The 17,904-nt window shown below is 41.0% G+C and overlaps 1 protein-coding gene across 1 annotated transcript in view; it reads left to right on the forward strand.

Moving 5' to 3' along the window:
- Window positions 1-17,904, forward strand: part of wdfy4 (WDFY family member 4) — a 238,659-nt gene that overhangs the window by 80,647 nt on the left and 140,108 nt on the right. The window contains 11 exon segments of the mRNA XM_052041363.1: window positions 23-254; window positions 337-488; window positions 2,619-2,730; window positions 6,728-6,918; window positions 8,873-9,025; window positions 11,822-11,892; window positions 14,761-14,922; window positions 15,435-15,526; window positions 15,640-15,733; window positions 15,819-16,024; window positions 16,489-16,658. Coding sequence (XP_051897323.1) covers window positions 23-254; window positions 337-488; window positions 2,619-2,730; window positions 6,728-6,918; window positions 8,873-9,025; window positions 11,822-11,892; window positions 14,761-14,922; window positions 15,435-15,526; window positions 15,640-15,733; window positions 15,819-16,024; window positions 16,489-16,658 — 1,635 coding nt within the window.

A 17,904-nucleotide genomic window follows, 5' to 3' on the forward strand; every position in this document is an offset into this window, starting at 1 on the left:
AATTTTGCCTTACTGTTAACAGATGCAGTACATTCAGACATTTCCAGGAATGCATTTTTCTTTGGATTCTTCAGCGGTCATTGACGTTCATGGACTTATTGGAACTCCCCAGATCTGGAAGCAGAGATCTTCCTTAGTTTGGCGTCTCGGCCCCACTTATCTACTTGAAGAGGCGATTTCTTCAGAGACAGTTGAAGTCATTTACCAACTGGGGCCAAACTATTTGGGCAACTTTCAGTCTGTTTATTTGCCTGGTAGGTTGGTGACCCATAGACTACCAACAGAAATTCCATTCCAGCCAGCTCCCTAACAAATTCCTCACTTCTTATTTTACAGTGAATGATTTGACCAATGTGCCAGTGCCTTCAGTTCTTGTGGCAGAGGAGAAGCTATCCTTTGGTATCAATGTAATATCTTCAGATGTGATGACCATAATAGGTATAAGAAAAATGTTTAATGAAGTGGACAGCCGATTAATATCAAGTGAGGTACGTTCACCAAGTTTTTTAAAATTTATATTCCTGGAATTTAACATCTTTTTTTGAAGATTCTCAGATTTAGCGGAGGCTTGTAAAATTGTGGCAGCATTGTATTTTGGGGTTGGTTTATCACCTCTGGATTGTGAGTGACTTACAAGGTGTCAATGGTTTAGAATTTTAACTTTTCACTGACAAAAGACCTTGTGAGGAATTGATTTGCTGTTAGAGTGTGAACTGTTTCAGTGTGGGAGATAGTTGAGAAAGACATCAATGCCCTCCGCACCACTGACAGCATCTACAGGAGGCGCTGCCTCAAGAAGGTGGCATCCATCATCAAAGATCCCCACCATCCGGGCCGTGCCATCTTCTCACAGTTACCATCAGACAGGAGGTACAGAAGCCTGAAGTCCCATACCACAGGTTCAGGAACACCTACTTTCCTACAACCATCAGGTTCTTGAACTGTACTGTGCCGTACTGTTCTATGATTCTATGATTTTATGACCTGCACAACCCTAACCCTACCTCAGCAACAGATTACTCTGGACCACCTTTTGCACTACCATGGATTTGTTTCTAATTGTGTTTCTTTTTTGCAATAATGTACTGTTTTGCAGACTTTTTTAATGTATAGTTCATGAATAATTTATGTTCTGTGTGTTGTCTGCACCAATGTACCTGTGATGCTGCTGCAAGCAAGTTTTACATTGCACTTGTACCTCACTGTACTTGAGCACATGACAATAAACTTGACTTGACTGGACTAGGATAAACACCCGGAGCGAGGGAAGTGGAAAGGATATTGGGAGTACAGCGACTGATTTGGGATTACTCTTCCTAAAGCCTGCCAGTGTCCCTTTCTGTGCTCTGAACATGAGGAGCTCATCACGTTCTGTGCTTCCATTTACTCAGTTCATCCAACACCTCCTGTTCCACCGGTGTCCACCAGTCCCACACTGACTTCACCTACTACTTCAGAGCCCACAGAACTGGGGTGGCAGCAAGATCTCCTTGACTGTGAGAGACTTCCTAGGAACAGGATGTAGCACTGAAAATCCATATTATGAACTTCCCAGCAACATTTGCCATTCTGCTGTTAACTTAAAAAAACAAGAAGACTAGAATATCCCATTAGCAGTTTGTACTGCGAACATAGAACAGTAAAGCTCTGGAACAGGCCACTTGGCCCATGATGTCTGCGCCGAACACAATGGCAAATTAAAATAAATCTCTTCTGCCTGCACATGATCCATATCCCTCCAATTCCTGCATATCCATGTGACTATCTAAAATCATCTTAAACACCACTATCGTATCGTATTCCACCATTACCCCAGCTCCACCACCACTCTCTGTATAAAAAGACTTACCCTGCACATCTCCCATAAACTTTCCCCCTCTCACCTTAAATGCATGTCCTCTGGTATTTGACATTTCTACCCTGGGAGAAAGATACCAGCTTTCTACCTGATCTATGTCTCTCATAATTTTATAAACTCAAGAGAGAAAACAACTCAAGTTTGTCCAACCTCTCCATATAGCTCATACCCTCTAATCCAGGCAGCATCCTGGTGACCCTGTTCTGCACCTTTTCCAAAGCTTCCACATCCTTCCTGTAATTGGGGTGACTAGAATTATACACAATACTCCCAAGTACGTTTTAGAAGCTGGTTGAATAATGTTGCAACCTTCACAAGGTGCAGATGCTCCTCCATTTCTGGGCTTTTCCACATCCTTTATTTCTGTTGTTCTCGAGTTGGCAGCCATGCCTTCGGCTGCTGAGCTTTGAACTTCCCTCTCTAACCTTTATTGTCTCTTTCCTTAGACAATTCAGTCATCCTGAGCTGCTTTGGGACAGGTTCACTGTATTAAAGATGCAATATGTGTACGACTTATTTTGATTGGTAGTACCTGGTTGGAGCTTTGTCTTCATTCCAAGCCACTGGAATGAGCTGCCTCTCTCTGCCCTCCCTGTCATTCCACGTGCTGAAATAAGCAGCAAAATACGTCACATGCCTAAAAATAATCTTAATTTGACTCCCTAATAGCTGTTCATCAAGGACTTGAGAGATACTGAGTTGTTTCCAGTTTTCTGCTATTAATGTTGTCGTGTTCACTTTTCCTTTTTGTTGTGGGCAGTTGGGAATTTCATCGCGAGATGACGCAATGCCCATTGTTATGGTGAAAAACACGGCTAGCCATCTCCAAGGACCCGCGCGAACAATTGGGGCACCACTTGCAAGCTTCTTTGGTAAGAAGCATGAAGTCACTTTCCCGTAAATTTAAAAGGTTATGGGTACTGTAACGACAGGTTCATAGATATACAGTAGATAATTAAATATTGTTCAGTAACTTAGAATGTTGCTCTTTATTATTTGTAAAAGTCTCATGGAGAGATGTTTTTCTCTCTACCTGTCCTAAGAGTGTTGCCTTCAGCTGCAGTGTGTGTTGTTCCACACATACTGAGCACATCGACCTCGTGTGTGAGCTGACACAATGGGTCAAGTACTGAGAGTGTATGCACTGTCTGTCTGTCAGATGACCTACTGAACTGAGCCCTCTTCTGCCCTCTCAATATTTTTAACAAGTCTGATGACATTACTCAAAGAAAAGCAAGTTCTTATTGGTGCTTGCAGGAGCTTACTGTGTCAGATTTCCTCCATTACAACAGCGAGCTTCAAACAATACCTGATTGGTTGGGCTATTTTGGAATGTTCTGATCTGTGAAAGCTATTACGTAAATGCAAGTCTTTTTTTAAACATTGCTCCTTCCTTTTTTATCTTTGTAAGAAAATGCTGCTTTTATTATTTGAACACTTACAAAGGCCCAATTATATTTGCATCATGCCTAGGGAAATCCAGCCATGTACACTTTTTTCTATTATTTGTATTGATAAATTCATTTCAGTCTGGCAGTCTGCAGCAAAATCTTGGCTAATTTGTCACTTAGGCTCCAGGCTCCCATTATTACCGTCAGGATGGATATAGGGTATCAACAAATGGCTCAGTATAAAAGTCTTGCTGAAGGATTGACAAGAGCCCAAGAGCTTGCAGAGATTGATAAGGGAATTGTTTTGAAGATAATCCTAACTATTTATTTGATTGCTGTAATTAGTCCTTGGAAATTGTTCCCTTTGTCTTTAGAATGAGGTGACAAACCAGAGCCCCTAATGCCCTGCACAAGTGAATGGTCCCTCGATGCACTTTCTAATGAGCGGAACTACTAAAGGCTGAGGCCCTGGACAAATTGCACTGCCTAATCTCTGTATCATTATTTACCCCATACTGTGACAGCATTCTGTTATAAACAAGTCATCAGGACCTTTTAGGTCTTTCTGCTGAAATATTTTGAAAAGGTTTATTTTATTGTAGCAATTACACTGCGTTCTATTCCCTTTTGAGAAAATCCTTTAATTAAAAAAACAAACTATATCAATACTTTACTCTGGCATGTATGAATTTATAGCACCTTTAATATTAATGTTTCCTGTTATATTGCACTGTAGTGCCAGTCTGCCTCAATGGTAGCAATCCTCCCTGAGTCAGAAAGTTGCAAATTCCAGCTGAACTCTGTTGTGTCTGTGAACAACCTGGGCTGATGTTTCTCTGTCCAGCCAGGGCTATTGTATTTTCATAAGTGATAACCTACAAATGAGCCATCACACTGAGACCTTGTCTACCTGGATGTAAAATGTCCTTCATTATTATACCAAAAAAAAAACAATAACCTCCAACTAATACCACCAAAGCCCCATCATTTGATCAATTATTGACTTTTGATGTATGCAAATTGATTTGCAGATCTGCCCAAATAATAATAGCGATTGCCTTCCACAATAAAGCTCATGTAAATTGCATATTCTGTAACCAAAGTTGACCCAAAGTGAATTACTTTTGAAATGTAAAATGTTAAAACTTGCGACTTTTATTGGAAATACTCAGCAGATCAGGCTGCATCTGTGGAAGGAGAAACAGGGTCAATGTTTCAAGCTTCTTTTGTCTTCTTTTCTGTTCTGACTAAGGGTCTCTGACCTGAAACGTTGACTATGTTTCTCGTCCCGTAGATGTGGCTGACCTGCTGAGCATTTCCAACATTTTCTGTTTACGTTTTAGATTTCCAGCAGCTGCAGTTTATTTTTTCATTTGCCATTTAACAGTCTTCCATAGACACTGATTTTCCAGCAAAACTTGCTCTCAGTATTCTAACCCAACTAAAATGCTGACAGTGGCCGTCTTTGATCAGTTTCCCTCAGAGTTGGGATAAGGGAAATTTGGGGAGGCGAGGTCCAACTAATAAAAGTGTATCCACGTTCAGACCCTTAAACAGCTCCTCGAGAGTTGGATTATAATGTGGAAAAATGTGAGATCATCCCCATCGGTAGACCAGATACCTTTTAAATGGTGAGAAGTTGAAAGGTGTTGGTGCTCAGGGGAGCCTTGGTGTCCTTGTACGTGAATCATTGAAAGCTTGCATACAGATTCAGCAAGCAATTAGGAAGGCAAATGGTGGATTGAACTTTATTACAAGAGGATTTCAGTCCTAATTGGTAAATGGTTTATTATTGTCACATGTACAGAGGTTCAGTGAAAAACTTCGTTTTGCATGCCATCCATAAAAATCATTTCATCACCTCAGTACATCGAGGTAGAATAAGGGAAAAGCAATAGCAAAATGCAGAATATAGTGTTACAGTTACAGAGAAAGTGCAGTGCAGGCAGACAATAGTGTGCAAGGCCATGACGATGTAGATTGTGAGGTCAAGAGTCCATCTTAGCACACAAGAGGTCCGTTCAATAGTCTTATAACAGCAGGATGAAAGCTGTCCTTGAGCCTGGTGGAATGTGCTTTCAGGCTTTTGTATCTTCTGCCTGATGGGAGGGGAGAGAAGAGAGAATAGCGGGGTGGGTGGGGTCTTTGATTATCTCGGCTATTTTACCAGGGCAGTGAGAAGTGTAGACAGAGTCCATGGAGGGGAGGCTAGTTTCTGTGATGTGCTGAGCTGTGTCCACAACTCTCTGCAATTTCTTGCGGTTTCAGGCAGAGCAGTTGCCGTACCAAGCCATAATGAGCTGCAAGAGACATGTTGCTCCAATTATATAGGACCCTGGTGAGACTGTATCTTGAATATTCTGTACAGCTCTCATTTCCCTACTTGAGGAACGATGTAGTTGTAGGAGGGAGTGCAGTGAAGGTTCACCAGATTTATTCTTAGGATGACAGATTGGTGGTACACATTGAGATTAAGGAGACTAGACCTGTCCTCTCTTGAGCTTAGAAGAAACCTAGTGATCTCAAAGAAACATCCAAAATTCTTATGTGGCTCAACAGGGTAGATGTTGAGTTGATGATTGCCCTGGCTGGGGTTTCTAGAACGAGGGGTCACAGTTTCGAATAAGTGGTTATCCATTCAAGAAAGAGGTGAGATCTTCACCCAGAGGGCAGGGAATCCTTGGAATTCTCTACTTGAGGCCTGTGAAGGTTCAGTTACTGGGTGTATTCAAAGCAGAGATTATGAGGGGAATGGATAGCGTAGAAATTCACATTCTGTATCCCAAGATAAGGGAGTCTAAAACTAGAGGGCATAGGAAAGGTTTAAAGGGGACCTGAGGGGCAAGTTTTTCCACACAGATGGTGGATAATATGTGGAATGAGCTGCCAGAGGAAGTGGTAGAGGTAGGTACAATTACAACACCTAAAAGACACTTGGACAGGTACATGGATAGGAAACGTTGAGAGGGACATGGGCCAAATGCAGGCAAATGGGAATGGCTTAGTTGGACACCTTGGTTGGCATGGACGAGTTGGGCCGAAGGTCCTGTTTCCGTGCTGTATTACTCTATCACTCTGTGACTCCTACATGTGTTTTATACCAGAGAACAAAGAGGAATTTCTCTCCTGGTAAATTCTATTCCATGCCCTTTTGAAATCCAAATAAAAGACTCTGAAAGTAAAACATTATCGACGTTAGAAATCTGTGATTGAAACAGATGATTCACTCAGCGGTCAAGCAACAATTATGAAAAGAAAGCCACCATCTTATTGGTTCGATGACCTTGAATTGGATCTCAAAATGAAAAGGCATCAACCTGAAGGGTTTTCTGTTTCTTTCTCTGCAAATGCTGCTGGACCTGCTAGGTGTTTTCAGAGTTAAATAACTCTGTGTAGACTTCTATGTATTATTGTGTTTAAACGTTTGGTTTGAGGATCGTGGTGTGTGAACACTGAACTGCTTGGGTTTATCTTTTAGGAGTCAGAACATTCATTTCCAATCCTGCTGCCAACTGTTTACAATTCCTCGGTGGTCCTGCTGTGATATTAGGCTTGGTTGCCATGGCGTCTGATGATGGTGAAATGTATGCAGCTATTAAAGTTCTGATTTCTGTTCTGAATGGCAGTACACTGTGTGAAGGGGAGATGCAACGCATTAAAGGCTACAGGGTAAAATGACAAATTTAGAAATTATTATATTGGATGCTAGAACTTGAAATGGTCTCGTGGAATCCTAATACGTGTATTGATCATCAAAGTTCATAACATTTTTGAAGGTCAATTAGGATCAGTTTATCAGTTGATTCTTAACTATAATCTTGTAAATGTTATGTTGTCAGATTATTTGCATAACCGATACTTGATATTGATGATACACAGTGGAAGTCAAATCAAAGAAAGATTGACAAGGATCTTTGTTTAGAGATTGCACCCATTGGTGCCTACACCTTTATGCAAAATTACATATAAATTATTATTTTTCTCTTGCTTTGAAGTGTTCATGCCCACTTCCTGTTGAAGTCCTGCCCAGAGAGAAATTGTGATTTGTCCTCATGAGGATGTCACTTCCCCATCACACATGGTGATGTCACCAGTGTGTGCAGTTCCCAGAAGTTACTTGCCAACAGAAATTGGATCAAACAGTCATGACTTACAACCTTTGTTGTTAACTCCCAGTTCAATAAGGAACACCTCAGACAGAACCAGTGACTTCTGTGTGACATTGGGTTCCTGATGGAATATCACCCTTTTGTTTTGTAAATCCTTTCCAGACATTTTAGTGTGTTAAGAATCTTAGCACATATTGAGGTACAGTGAATGTTTAGTCCACAGACCATTCAATCTGTGACCCCAACACTGCTGCTTCTCACGGGAGTTTGGGGTCTCTGCAGAACCAGGTCTGATCAGGCTGCTTCATGACATTTCCATCCTGAGACCTGCGTTCTGTTACACCACCTGGCCCCACTCTTGCTTTTTGTGATTTTATCCCCCTTTCCCTACCAGTATCTCCAATGTTCCCTGCAAAATACCCCACCCCAGTTTCCCTTCTTCCCTCTGTGGTAGTCACAGAAAGGTCACTTTAATGGCGTTGACCAGCTTTCAAGTGGCAGTATGAGAATGAGACAGCAGCTCTAAGTTTGGCTGAGTTGACTCTTAATGCTTCTTGAAGGAAGTAAACTGCAAGAATAATTTCTTAAACCAAGGAGGTCCCAGTTTTTTGGGTGAACCACAATGTGTCATTACGACACCCATTTTATGCACCGAAAATGGATGAAATCCGATTTCTTGGCACGTGTCCTTCTAACCTTATACCAACAGGGGTGAAGCTACGTTGCTGATCAAATGATATCTGGATCTGTCTCTGATTCATTGGCCTTGTGGAAGTTGATAAGTTACTGAGTTTAGTTACGTAGTCCACATCCTATAATTACCAACCATTATTACATTTCTTCTACTTTTAAATGCATTGTGGTATTTGTCACACAAGCTGGAAGAAATCAAAGAATTCCCCCACTCCGGGGCTGAGAATTTGATTGGCTACTTATGAGAGTCCTCAAAGAGTATAAGTAAGACAATACAGACAAATAAATATTTCAATTAGTCACAAATGTTGAGGATAAATAATCCAGATGGAAAAGTTGTACCTTTCAATGAGAAAGTCATAATTATTCATATTCCAAGATGATCCAAAGTGTCAAAAATTTTATCTGAAGTGTCAAAAAACTTTGTCCTTGAAGCACTTATTGTTTGCAGTAAATGGGTATTTAAATTCCTTTAATTACAAAGTCAAAACATTCTATGTGTTTCAATATATAGTTAAAAATATGGAAATAATGACAAGACCCCCCATAACTTCCTCCTGACAATTAAGTTTGAAATAAATTGAATTTTCCAATAATTTTAATTAAGCAACATAACCAAACCATAAAACAGGGAGCTGACCAAAAAATGAAAAGATGAATAATCAGATAATTTGAATTAAGAACAGACAGAATGTTTCATTTATGAAAAACTCTAATGTTTAGTTTCTGATGACCTGTAATTCCCACATTTTGTGTAGTTACCTCCTGTCTATTGTCCTAATGCAATGGTTGTCACATTTAGCTCTTTAAATTCCATACAGCTCTTGGCATTGCTGCTGAAAAGGAAAACCCGATTGTTAAATGCCAGGATTTTTCAACTTGTACTGACCATAGTTGGAACCGTGGAGCTGGGCCGAGGAAGCGCAACAATCCAGAACCAGTGTGCTTTTAGAGATCTTCTTTGTGATTTTGAGGTAACTGGACTTTGAAAATAACGTCATCCAAGGCTTGTCATTGACCCTGCACAAATCTTGCACGTAAAAGCCGTTATGACTTGGAATGATTCTGTTTATGCCTGGGAATCTGCAAACACACACTCACATGTATGCAGTTGTACACGCACATACATGCGTACACACACACATGCACACGTGCACACAGGTAGTGTTCAGAACTGAGCCCCTGTATTCTACATCTATTGCAGGGACACTGAGGTGTTGTAGCACACCCAAACTGCCAAACTTGCTTAATTCATCTAGCTCAGCATGGATTTGGGATTGAGACAGGTGCTTCACCTTGACCTTCATGACAATAGCTAGATTAACTACCCAATCAGTGGACCTAAGAGCATTGGAAAAACATCGTCGGTAAATTATGAATGGATATTGGTCTCAATCATGCTGCTTGTGGCCACTCGTTCCAAACAGAGTGGCTGGTGATCGGCCAATGTACGTGCTCTGCGGGACCTGCTGAATAATTCAGGTGGTGGCATTGCTGGACTCCTGGGGCAAGGTTCCATTATGTCAGGTTTCACCAGCATCTACACAAAGACGTGTCTCTCAGACACTGCACCAGTTCAGATCTGGCACAGGACCGAGGACTCCATTGGTCTCAATGGGGAATCTTTTCCTGCAGATTTGAAGGCAAAGGGGGAGAACATATATAAGATCAAGAATAGGCCATTTGGCCCCTCGAGCCCGCTCCGCCATTCAACAAGATCATGGCTGATCTTCCATCTCAAACACATTTTCCTGCCCTGTCTCCAGATCTTAATTGATCTCTGTTCAGAACACAAGCAATGGCCAAGCCTCCTGGGAAAGAGAATTCCAAAGATTCACCTCATTTTGAGTGAATCTACTGGAGTGACCAAACTGCTGGAGATTTTTGAGGGTAGAACAAGTAGAATAGTGAAAGGGGAACCAGTGGATGTGGTATATTTGGATTTTCAGAAATCTTTCAATAAACTCCCACATAGGAGATTGGTCAACAGCATTGGAACACAGAATTGGGGATCATCTACAGATGTGGATTGAAAAGTCGTTATCAGACAAAGCAAAGACTGGCTATACACAGTTCCTTCTCTGGGATCACTGCTTGAGTTCCAGTTATTCACAATCTGTATCAACGATTTGCACAAAGTTTGTTTCCAAGACTACATCGGTTTGTGGGCACAGAAGAGGATATAAAGAGGCTTCTGGTGGTTATGAGCGAGAGGGCTAGAACATGGCAGGTTTAATACACAAAATGGAAAAACAGTATTGTTTAAACGGTGAGAGACTAGGTACTGTTGCTGTTTATTGATGTGCTTCTACACAGGTCACAGAAAGCTACTATGCAGGTGAAACAAGTAATTAAGAGAGCAAATGGTATGTTAACCTTTATTATGAGAGGATTTGAACACAGAAATAAGAAAGTTATATTGAACTACTGCAGTTATATTGAACCTTGGTGAGACCACACCTGGAGTATTGTGTACATTTTTGCCTCCCTACCTAAGAAAAGATATACCTGTTTTTGAGGGAGCACAGTAAAGATTCACTGAATTAATTCCAGGATGGCAGGTTTACAAATAGAAGAGAGTGCATGGACAGGTCTAGTCTTTGGAGTTCAGAAGAATGAATGAAGCTCTCAGTGAAACTTACAGAATTCTCACAGGGCTCGACAGGGAGGAGGTTCCTCCTGATTGAGGAACCTAGAAGCTGAGATCACAGTTTTAGTTGTTCAGGGGTTGGCTGTTTTGGACTGAGATGAGGAAAAATTTGTTCACACAGAGGGTGGTGAATCCTTGGAGTACCTTACCCTGGAAGGCTGTGAAGTTCAATCACTGAATTCATTCAAAACATTGATAGGTTTTTTGATATTAAAAGAATCAAGGGATTAGGGGGGATAGTGCTGGAAAATGGGGTGGAGGTAGCAGATGTGCCATGATCTTGGTGGGTGGCAGAACAGGCTCGAGGGGCTGGATGGCCAACTCCTGCTCCTATTTTTTATGTTCTCATGAAGACATTTTCCCTCTGAGACAATGATCCCTTTACCAGGCTCCTCAGCATGGGGAAACACCCTCCCCTCCTCTCCCTTGTCAAGCCCACTAAGAATTCATATGTTGCAATGAGGTCACTCCTTATTCCTGCAAACTCTAAAGAATAGACACCTGCCCCACTCTGCCTCCATCTTAATAAAAAGTAACTTTCCTTTTCATTATTCTGCTTTAGTTTAATGTTATTAGTTTCCAGTCCTTTTCATGTTTCTAACTAACAATTTATTTTTTTAAATAATTTTCATATGATTTAATGATTTATTTCATTTTTAATCATTTTAAACCTCTGAATGCCAAGCGCTAGTTAAAAACAATGAAAACTGTGTGTCACATTCACAGCTGGTAAAGTTCCATCCCCAACTTTGCTGGTTGTCAAAGTCTATTGGGTCATTCACGGGGTGAGGCCTCAGCATCAAACTGCACACAGCCCAGCCACTAACCAAATCTTTCTGTCCAACTCAAGGGAGCAAGCACTCTGCCCTGGGTGGTGATTCCAGCAAGTGTGGTCCAGTGTGATCTGATCCATTGTAGGGGTGAAATTGGCATTTGCAATGGTGCAGAGTGGACAACAATAAATCACTCAGTGCTTTTGGACACTACCTAAGTGTCTTTACTGATAGGCTAACACCCATTTTTTGGGAAAACTTTAACTAGCTGCCTGTGCTGTTACCTCCACTGCACAATGAACTGGTGTCTCATCTTTATTAATGGAAAGATATTAATTTTTTTTCAGATTTGGTTGCATGCACCTGAGAACCTCGACCTTCTGCTTCTTAGACACTTTGTGGAACTTCTCCGAAGCAGGTAACAACGTGTGTTGGGACGCTGCCATCTGATCTTTAGACCTTTCATTATATTTTTTGCTTTACTCTTGGGATGTTGGACAAGTGATTCACTGATTCAGGATGTGCCGATGGAAATTATTCAATCTTCTTCTCTCTGCAAGTGAAAATATTGATGGTTACATTCAGTAAATCAATGTAATTGTGTTATTTTTCTGTAACTGAGCTTTTGCATCATACATCTTGCTAGATGGCTGTGCAACTGCTTGTCACTTCACGGGGGTCCTCTCATTTGATAATCTTGGATTATGGGCAGTGTTGGCAGTGTTGGCAGTGCTGGCACCTGTTATCCATCTCCAGTAGGAGAGTGGTGATGTGCTGCTTGAAGACGAGGCATGACTCTGTGCTGAGGTGGGCATGCCCAGGATTTTGACACAGCACTGATGAAGTATCAGGAAGTTACTTCCATGTTGGGATGGTGTAGGACTTGGAAGGAATGATTCCATTCGGCACTTGATAACTTTGAGGTCCTGAGTGGTAAAGTTCACAGCTTTGGAGCTTTGAGTTTCTGTGGTGTTTTCAGTATTTGGATATTTAAGCTAGTGGATGTTATGCCAATCAAGCTGACAGCTTACTATCAAGCAACCCTGCTTTTCTTGGGGAAATCAAAAGACTTTGTGCCTGATTGGTAAAAATTACATTTATTTCCCATTTCCAATATCCCTAATATAAGAAGGTGCAGTGAGACACACCCCTTGAACTGCGACCTGCAGGTAGTGGTGTTCCATACACTTGCTGCTCTACTACTTGCTGGTAAATGCAGTGGATTTGGGAGGTGCTGACAAAGTAGCCGAGGTGAGAATTTTGTTGATGGTGCACACTGCAACCATTATTTTAAGATTTCCTTATTAGTCATATGTACATCGAAACACACAATGAAATGCATCTTTTGAGTAGAGTGTTCTGGGGACAGCCCACAAATGTCACCACGCTTCCGGCGCCAACATAGCATGCTCACAACTTCCTAACCCGTACGTCTTTGGAATGTGGGAGGAAACCGGAGCACCTGGAGGAAACCCACACAGACACGGAGAGAATGTACAAACTCCTTACAGACAGCAACCAGAATCGAACCCGGGTCGCTGGCGCTGAACTAGGGTTACCCTAACCGCTACACTACAGTGCCTGCCCTAATACATGCCTGTGATGGTTGAATGTGAACATTCAGGGTGGGGATGGGATGCCAATCTCACGGGTTGCTTTGTCCTGAATAGCAACGGGGGAAGTACACTCATTCAGCATTGCAATTCAGGACAAAGCAACCCACTCCAGGAACGTCCCTGTCCCCACCATTCGAGGATAGGGATGTTCTTGGAACCTATTAATACATGACACCTGTCACTACATGACTGACAGATATAATTCTTTTATTAATTTTTCCATGTTAGAAGTACATTTTAAACAGTTATCACCTGGAGTTTACAGAGGAACACATTAATGCAGTATATTGGTTGGTTCTGGGATTTGGCTCACCAAGAAAGTCAGAATAGGGTTACCTTCTTGAACTTGTGACTGGATAGGAACATTGCTTCACATCCTCTAACTGAGAAAGACAACTTAGGCTGGTGAGATGTGTCAAATTGGTTGGTGTAGTTTGGGTAAAAATACAAAAATAAATGAAGATTGAAAAGATGAAATTGGCTCACCTCCTGATCAAGTGGTGAAATATACAGTTTATTTTCAGATCCTTTCCCGACTTAAATCAATTTTGCTTTTGTCCCCCCTTTTATGTGATTTCCCTGACATAGAACCTTTAAGGACTACTCCTGCTTCCTGTCTTATAACTGCTGGTCTGGGATTTGATAATGTCACAAATTGCTTAATTCTTTGAAACTATTGCTATAAGGAGAGGTTGGACAAACTTGTGTTGTTTTTTTCTGGAGCGTCAAAGGCTGAGGGCAGACCTGATAGTTTATAAAATTATGAGAGGCGTAGACAGAGTAGATGGTCAGGATATGGTGCACCAGCAGTGGACTCAGCCAGTTCCATCACGGGTACAGCACTCCCCACCATCAAGGACATCTACAAGAGGCGATGTCTCAAGAAGGTAACACCCATCATCAGGTATCCCCACCATCTGGGCCGTGCCCTCTTCTCAATGCTGCCATCAGGCAGGAGGTACAGGAGCCTGAAGACCCACACCTCAAGGTTCAACAACTGCTTCTTCCCCACTGCGGTCAGGTTCTTGAACCCACCTGAAAAACCCTAGCACTACCTCGGACTTCATTTCCCTCAACTTGCACTAATGCTGTTATGTTTAGTTTTGTTTATTTTGTTTGGTAAGTTATATATAATTCATGTTAATTTAAGTTTATGTAATTGATGTTTGTCGTGTGTGTAACATACTGTGCTCTGCTGCAAAAAACTAATTTCATGGCATTTATACCCTGGCTATGTACGTCCATGACAATAAACTTGAATCTTGAACTTGAATCTTTTTCCCAGGGTAGAAATGTCGAAGACTAGAGGGCACAGCTTTAAGGTGAGAGGGGGAAAGTTTAAAGGGGATGAGAGTTTTTTACACAGAGAGGGGGGGTACCTGGAACGGGCTGCCAGGAGTGGTGGAGGAAGCAGATACGATAGTGGTGTTCAAGAGGCTTTTAGTTAGAAACCGGAACATGCACGGAAGGGAGGGACATGGATCATGTGCAGGCAGAAGTGATTACTTTAATTTGGCATCGTGTTCAGCATAGACATTGTGTGCTGAAGGGTCTGTTCCTGTGCTGTACTGTTTGGTGTTCTAATTTCTATAAACTATAAGTTCTCAAATTCGGAATGTGTGGTGGTGAATAAACATCTTCACCCCAATATTCACGTGTTGTTCCTGCAGTGATGGATGCAGAAATGCTGAAGTAATGCACAGACTTCAAGTGGCACAGAGACTTGTCTTTCTTCTGAATGACCCAAATAATACCAGAACAAAGGTTCATCTCATACAAGCTATCCTTGCAGGGTTACTGGAATGTTGCTTCAGTATGACAGATTTTCTCAGGTAACATTTTTTGGGATTGCTTTATGGATTTGTGTTCCTGTTGCTTTTGTTTGAATGTTTACTTTTTGTCAAACAGATGGAAATATTCCTTTGGAAGAATTCTTTCCAATCAATCTTGTTATTTATAAAAGCTGCTGGTGGACTAATGTCCTTCAGGGAAGCAAACCTGGCCCTCTCATCCCTGTCTGACCCACACTGTGCTGGTCTTGGGGCTTTTTGGTATTGGGAATTAACTACAGTTCTATCTGTATCGCCTTCTTCTCAAGAATCACAATGTATGTGGTCAGCTTGGGTTTTGTTTCAGATATCCAACAGATTGTTTTTGTATTTTTTTCCTCTTTTACTGTTGAGTTAACGTGGCAACAATTCAAGTGTGGTTAAAAGTGCAAGGATATTGTTATTTCTTGGCTGCCAGTTAAATGACTGACATAAATAGGAAAGAAACAGTAGTATAATTAGAGACATACTTAAAGGTTAATTACTATTGAAATATTTAATATTCTGTGTTAAAGGATTGGACTATTCCTTACCTACACTTTGCCTCCAGCTTCTATGAATGAAACTTTTATTTCACTGGAAAGAGTTTCTGATCCATCAATAGATGGTGAGACTTTTCTAATTTATTTAAAAGAATTATATGGTTGAAGTGTGTGCTTTGTATCTCTCACAAATGCTAAATCCAGTCTATCTTGCTTTCAATTCTTTTGTTATTTGAAGTCATAAGTCAAGTTTCTGGAAGGACGATTTGGCTAAGAAATCAGCTGTTGAAGATGCTGTTGGATGTCTTGTGTTCAGATCACCTCAGTCTGAAGTAGGTATTCTCTTGAACTTTATTCATTTTCAAACTCCTCCCCCTAACCTGAATGCTCTTTTTTTTTCCATATTGTTTTTGTCAGAGATCAGGAGAAAATGTTCACATCTCTGGGGCCTGATTGGTTCTTCCTCTTCTTGCAAGCTCACCTTCATCCGACCACTGTGATCCTGAGCACAAGACTAATGCTGCAATTCCTGTACAATCCGGTGCTGCTGACCAAGTTCAGAGATGGCATGGCAGGAAATGTATGGTTGGAGAACAGTACGGCAGAGTGCAATATCTTAATGGGTATGTGATAATCCAAATAACTCCAGAGCTTTCAGCTTATCTCCACTAATCGTGTAGAATCAGAATCAGGTTTATTATGGCTGATTTGTATATCGCAAAGTTTGTTGTTTTAAAACAGCAGTACAGTGCAAAGACATAAAATTACTTTAAGTTACAAAAATAAATAAATAGTGCAAACAAAAAGGAATAACGAGGTAGTGTTAATGGGTTCATGGACAGTTCAGAAATCTCATGGCAGAGGGGAAGAATCTGTTCTTGAATCATTGAGTGTGGGTCTTCAGGCTCTTGGACCTCCTCTCACACCTTGCTTTTTATCTGTAAACTCTATGGCATTTGATGACACAGCAGTAATTTTTAAGTGCAATGTCATGTTTAACAACAATGGAAATGATCACAAGTATTACGCAGTAACAAATCTTTACAGAAAATCAAAGTGAGTGTTTGTTTTTGATCTGTTGTTACAGACAATATAAAATCTCGCCCCCACAACTGCAATAAGACTCCATGCTTAATTCCTGGATTGGAAATGATTCAAATGTTTTTGAATCATCACATTGCCATACCTCAGCTGTATGTGCTCCTGGCCGCATTGATCGTACAGAAGCCGCTCAATGAGATGCCAGAAGGCGTGGAGGTAAGGTCTCACTAATTGTGCAAAATGAACCTTGAAATTTTAGTTATTAATGCTATTTTAAGGTGATTGACACACTCAGTAATTGATGAGGCTGCCTGGATGCAAGTAACCAGCACAACTTTAGCAGGACGGAAGAATGAACAAACTGGTATGTTCACATCCGTGGTTATCAAAAGCACTTCACAGCCAGTGTCTCACTTTCGAAATGTGCTCACTGTGAAAATGATGGGAAGTGTGCAACTAATTATCATACAAAGTCCCAAACACGGCAGGGCTAAATAAGCAGATAATCTGTTTAGATAATATTGGTTGAGGGATGATTATCGTTGTCTGGAATTTCCCAGCTCTTTGAAGAGTTTCACCAGGTCTGTACCAGCCACTGAGCTGGCAAAAAAATGAGTTAATGCTTCTTCCAAAAGGCAGTGCCTCTGATAATGCAGCAGTCCCTCAGTGCTGCACAGGAGGATGAGTACAGATTGTGTGCTCAAGCCTCTGATTCAGAGATTTAAAACCAACCCTGACCAAAGCTGAAGGTAAATTTGTCGAGTAATTTCTTCCATATTATAGCAGGGACAATGAATAGTTCATGGTTGAAATCTGAAAAAAATAGGTAATTTTCACAGCTTAATGATGGTTATAGTTATTTTTTATATAAAAGGCAATGCCTAATGTTATTCACTCTGACGAGAGAATTATATGCTGTCAGTCAAAGGACAGTGATAACAGCATATAATTCTCTAATGGAACTTGTGAATGAATTATGCCTCTTTTACCATTCTGTGGCAACTTTTATTTAATGTTTTGAGTTTAAATAATTCATAAAACTTTACTATATTTACCGATGGCACCACACTTTATGAAAAGACCTTATTATACTAAAGATTTTGTGTGGCATTCAGATGCCATTATGCAGATACATTTCTAACCTGGCTGCTCCTGTGTGTGGTGTTTCCACTGCTAATCTGAAATTATGTTATGTCAGTGGAGCATCATTATACTCCCACTAGTTCTGGTCAATGCAACCATTTTCCCTTCTCTGCCAATGTTATTGATAGATTTGTTGGGTTCCTCTCCATATTAATGTTACATGTTGTGTACAAGTAGTTGGAATGATCATTATCCTGTTCGGGTAATTCTGACAATAACTGCCAGATACTCTGACCTCCCAAACCTGCTTAACAGCACAGAGGTACACCATGAAGAGGCAAGAGATTTCAAGGAGGCCCAAGTCTGCAAACCAGAACAA

Source organism: Pristis pectinata, chromosome 30 (genome assembly GCF_009764475.1).
Source record: "Pristis pectinata isolate sPriPec2 chromosome 30, sPriPec2.1.pri, whole genome shotgun sequence".
Lineage (NCBI taxonomy): Eukaryota > Metazoa > Chordata > Chondrichthyes > Rhinopristiformes > Pristidae > Pristis > Pristis pectinata.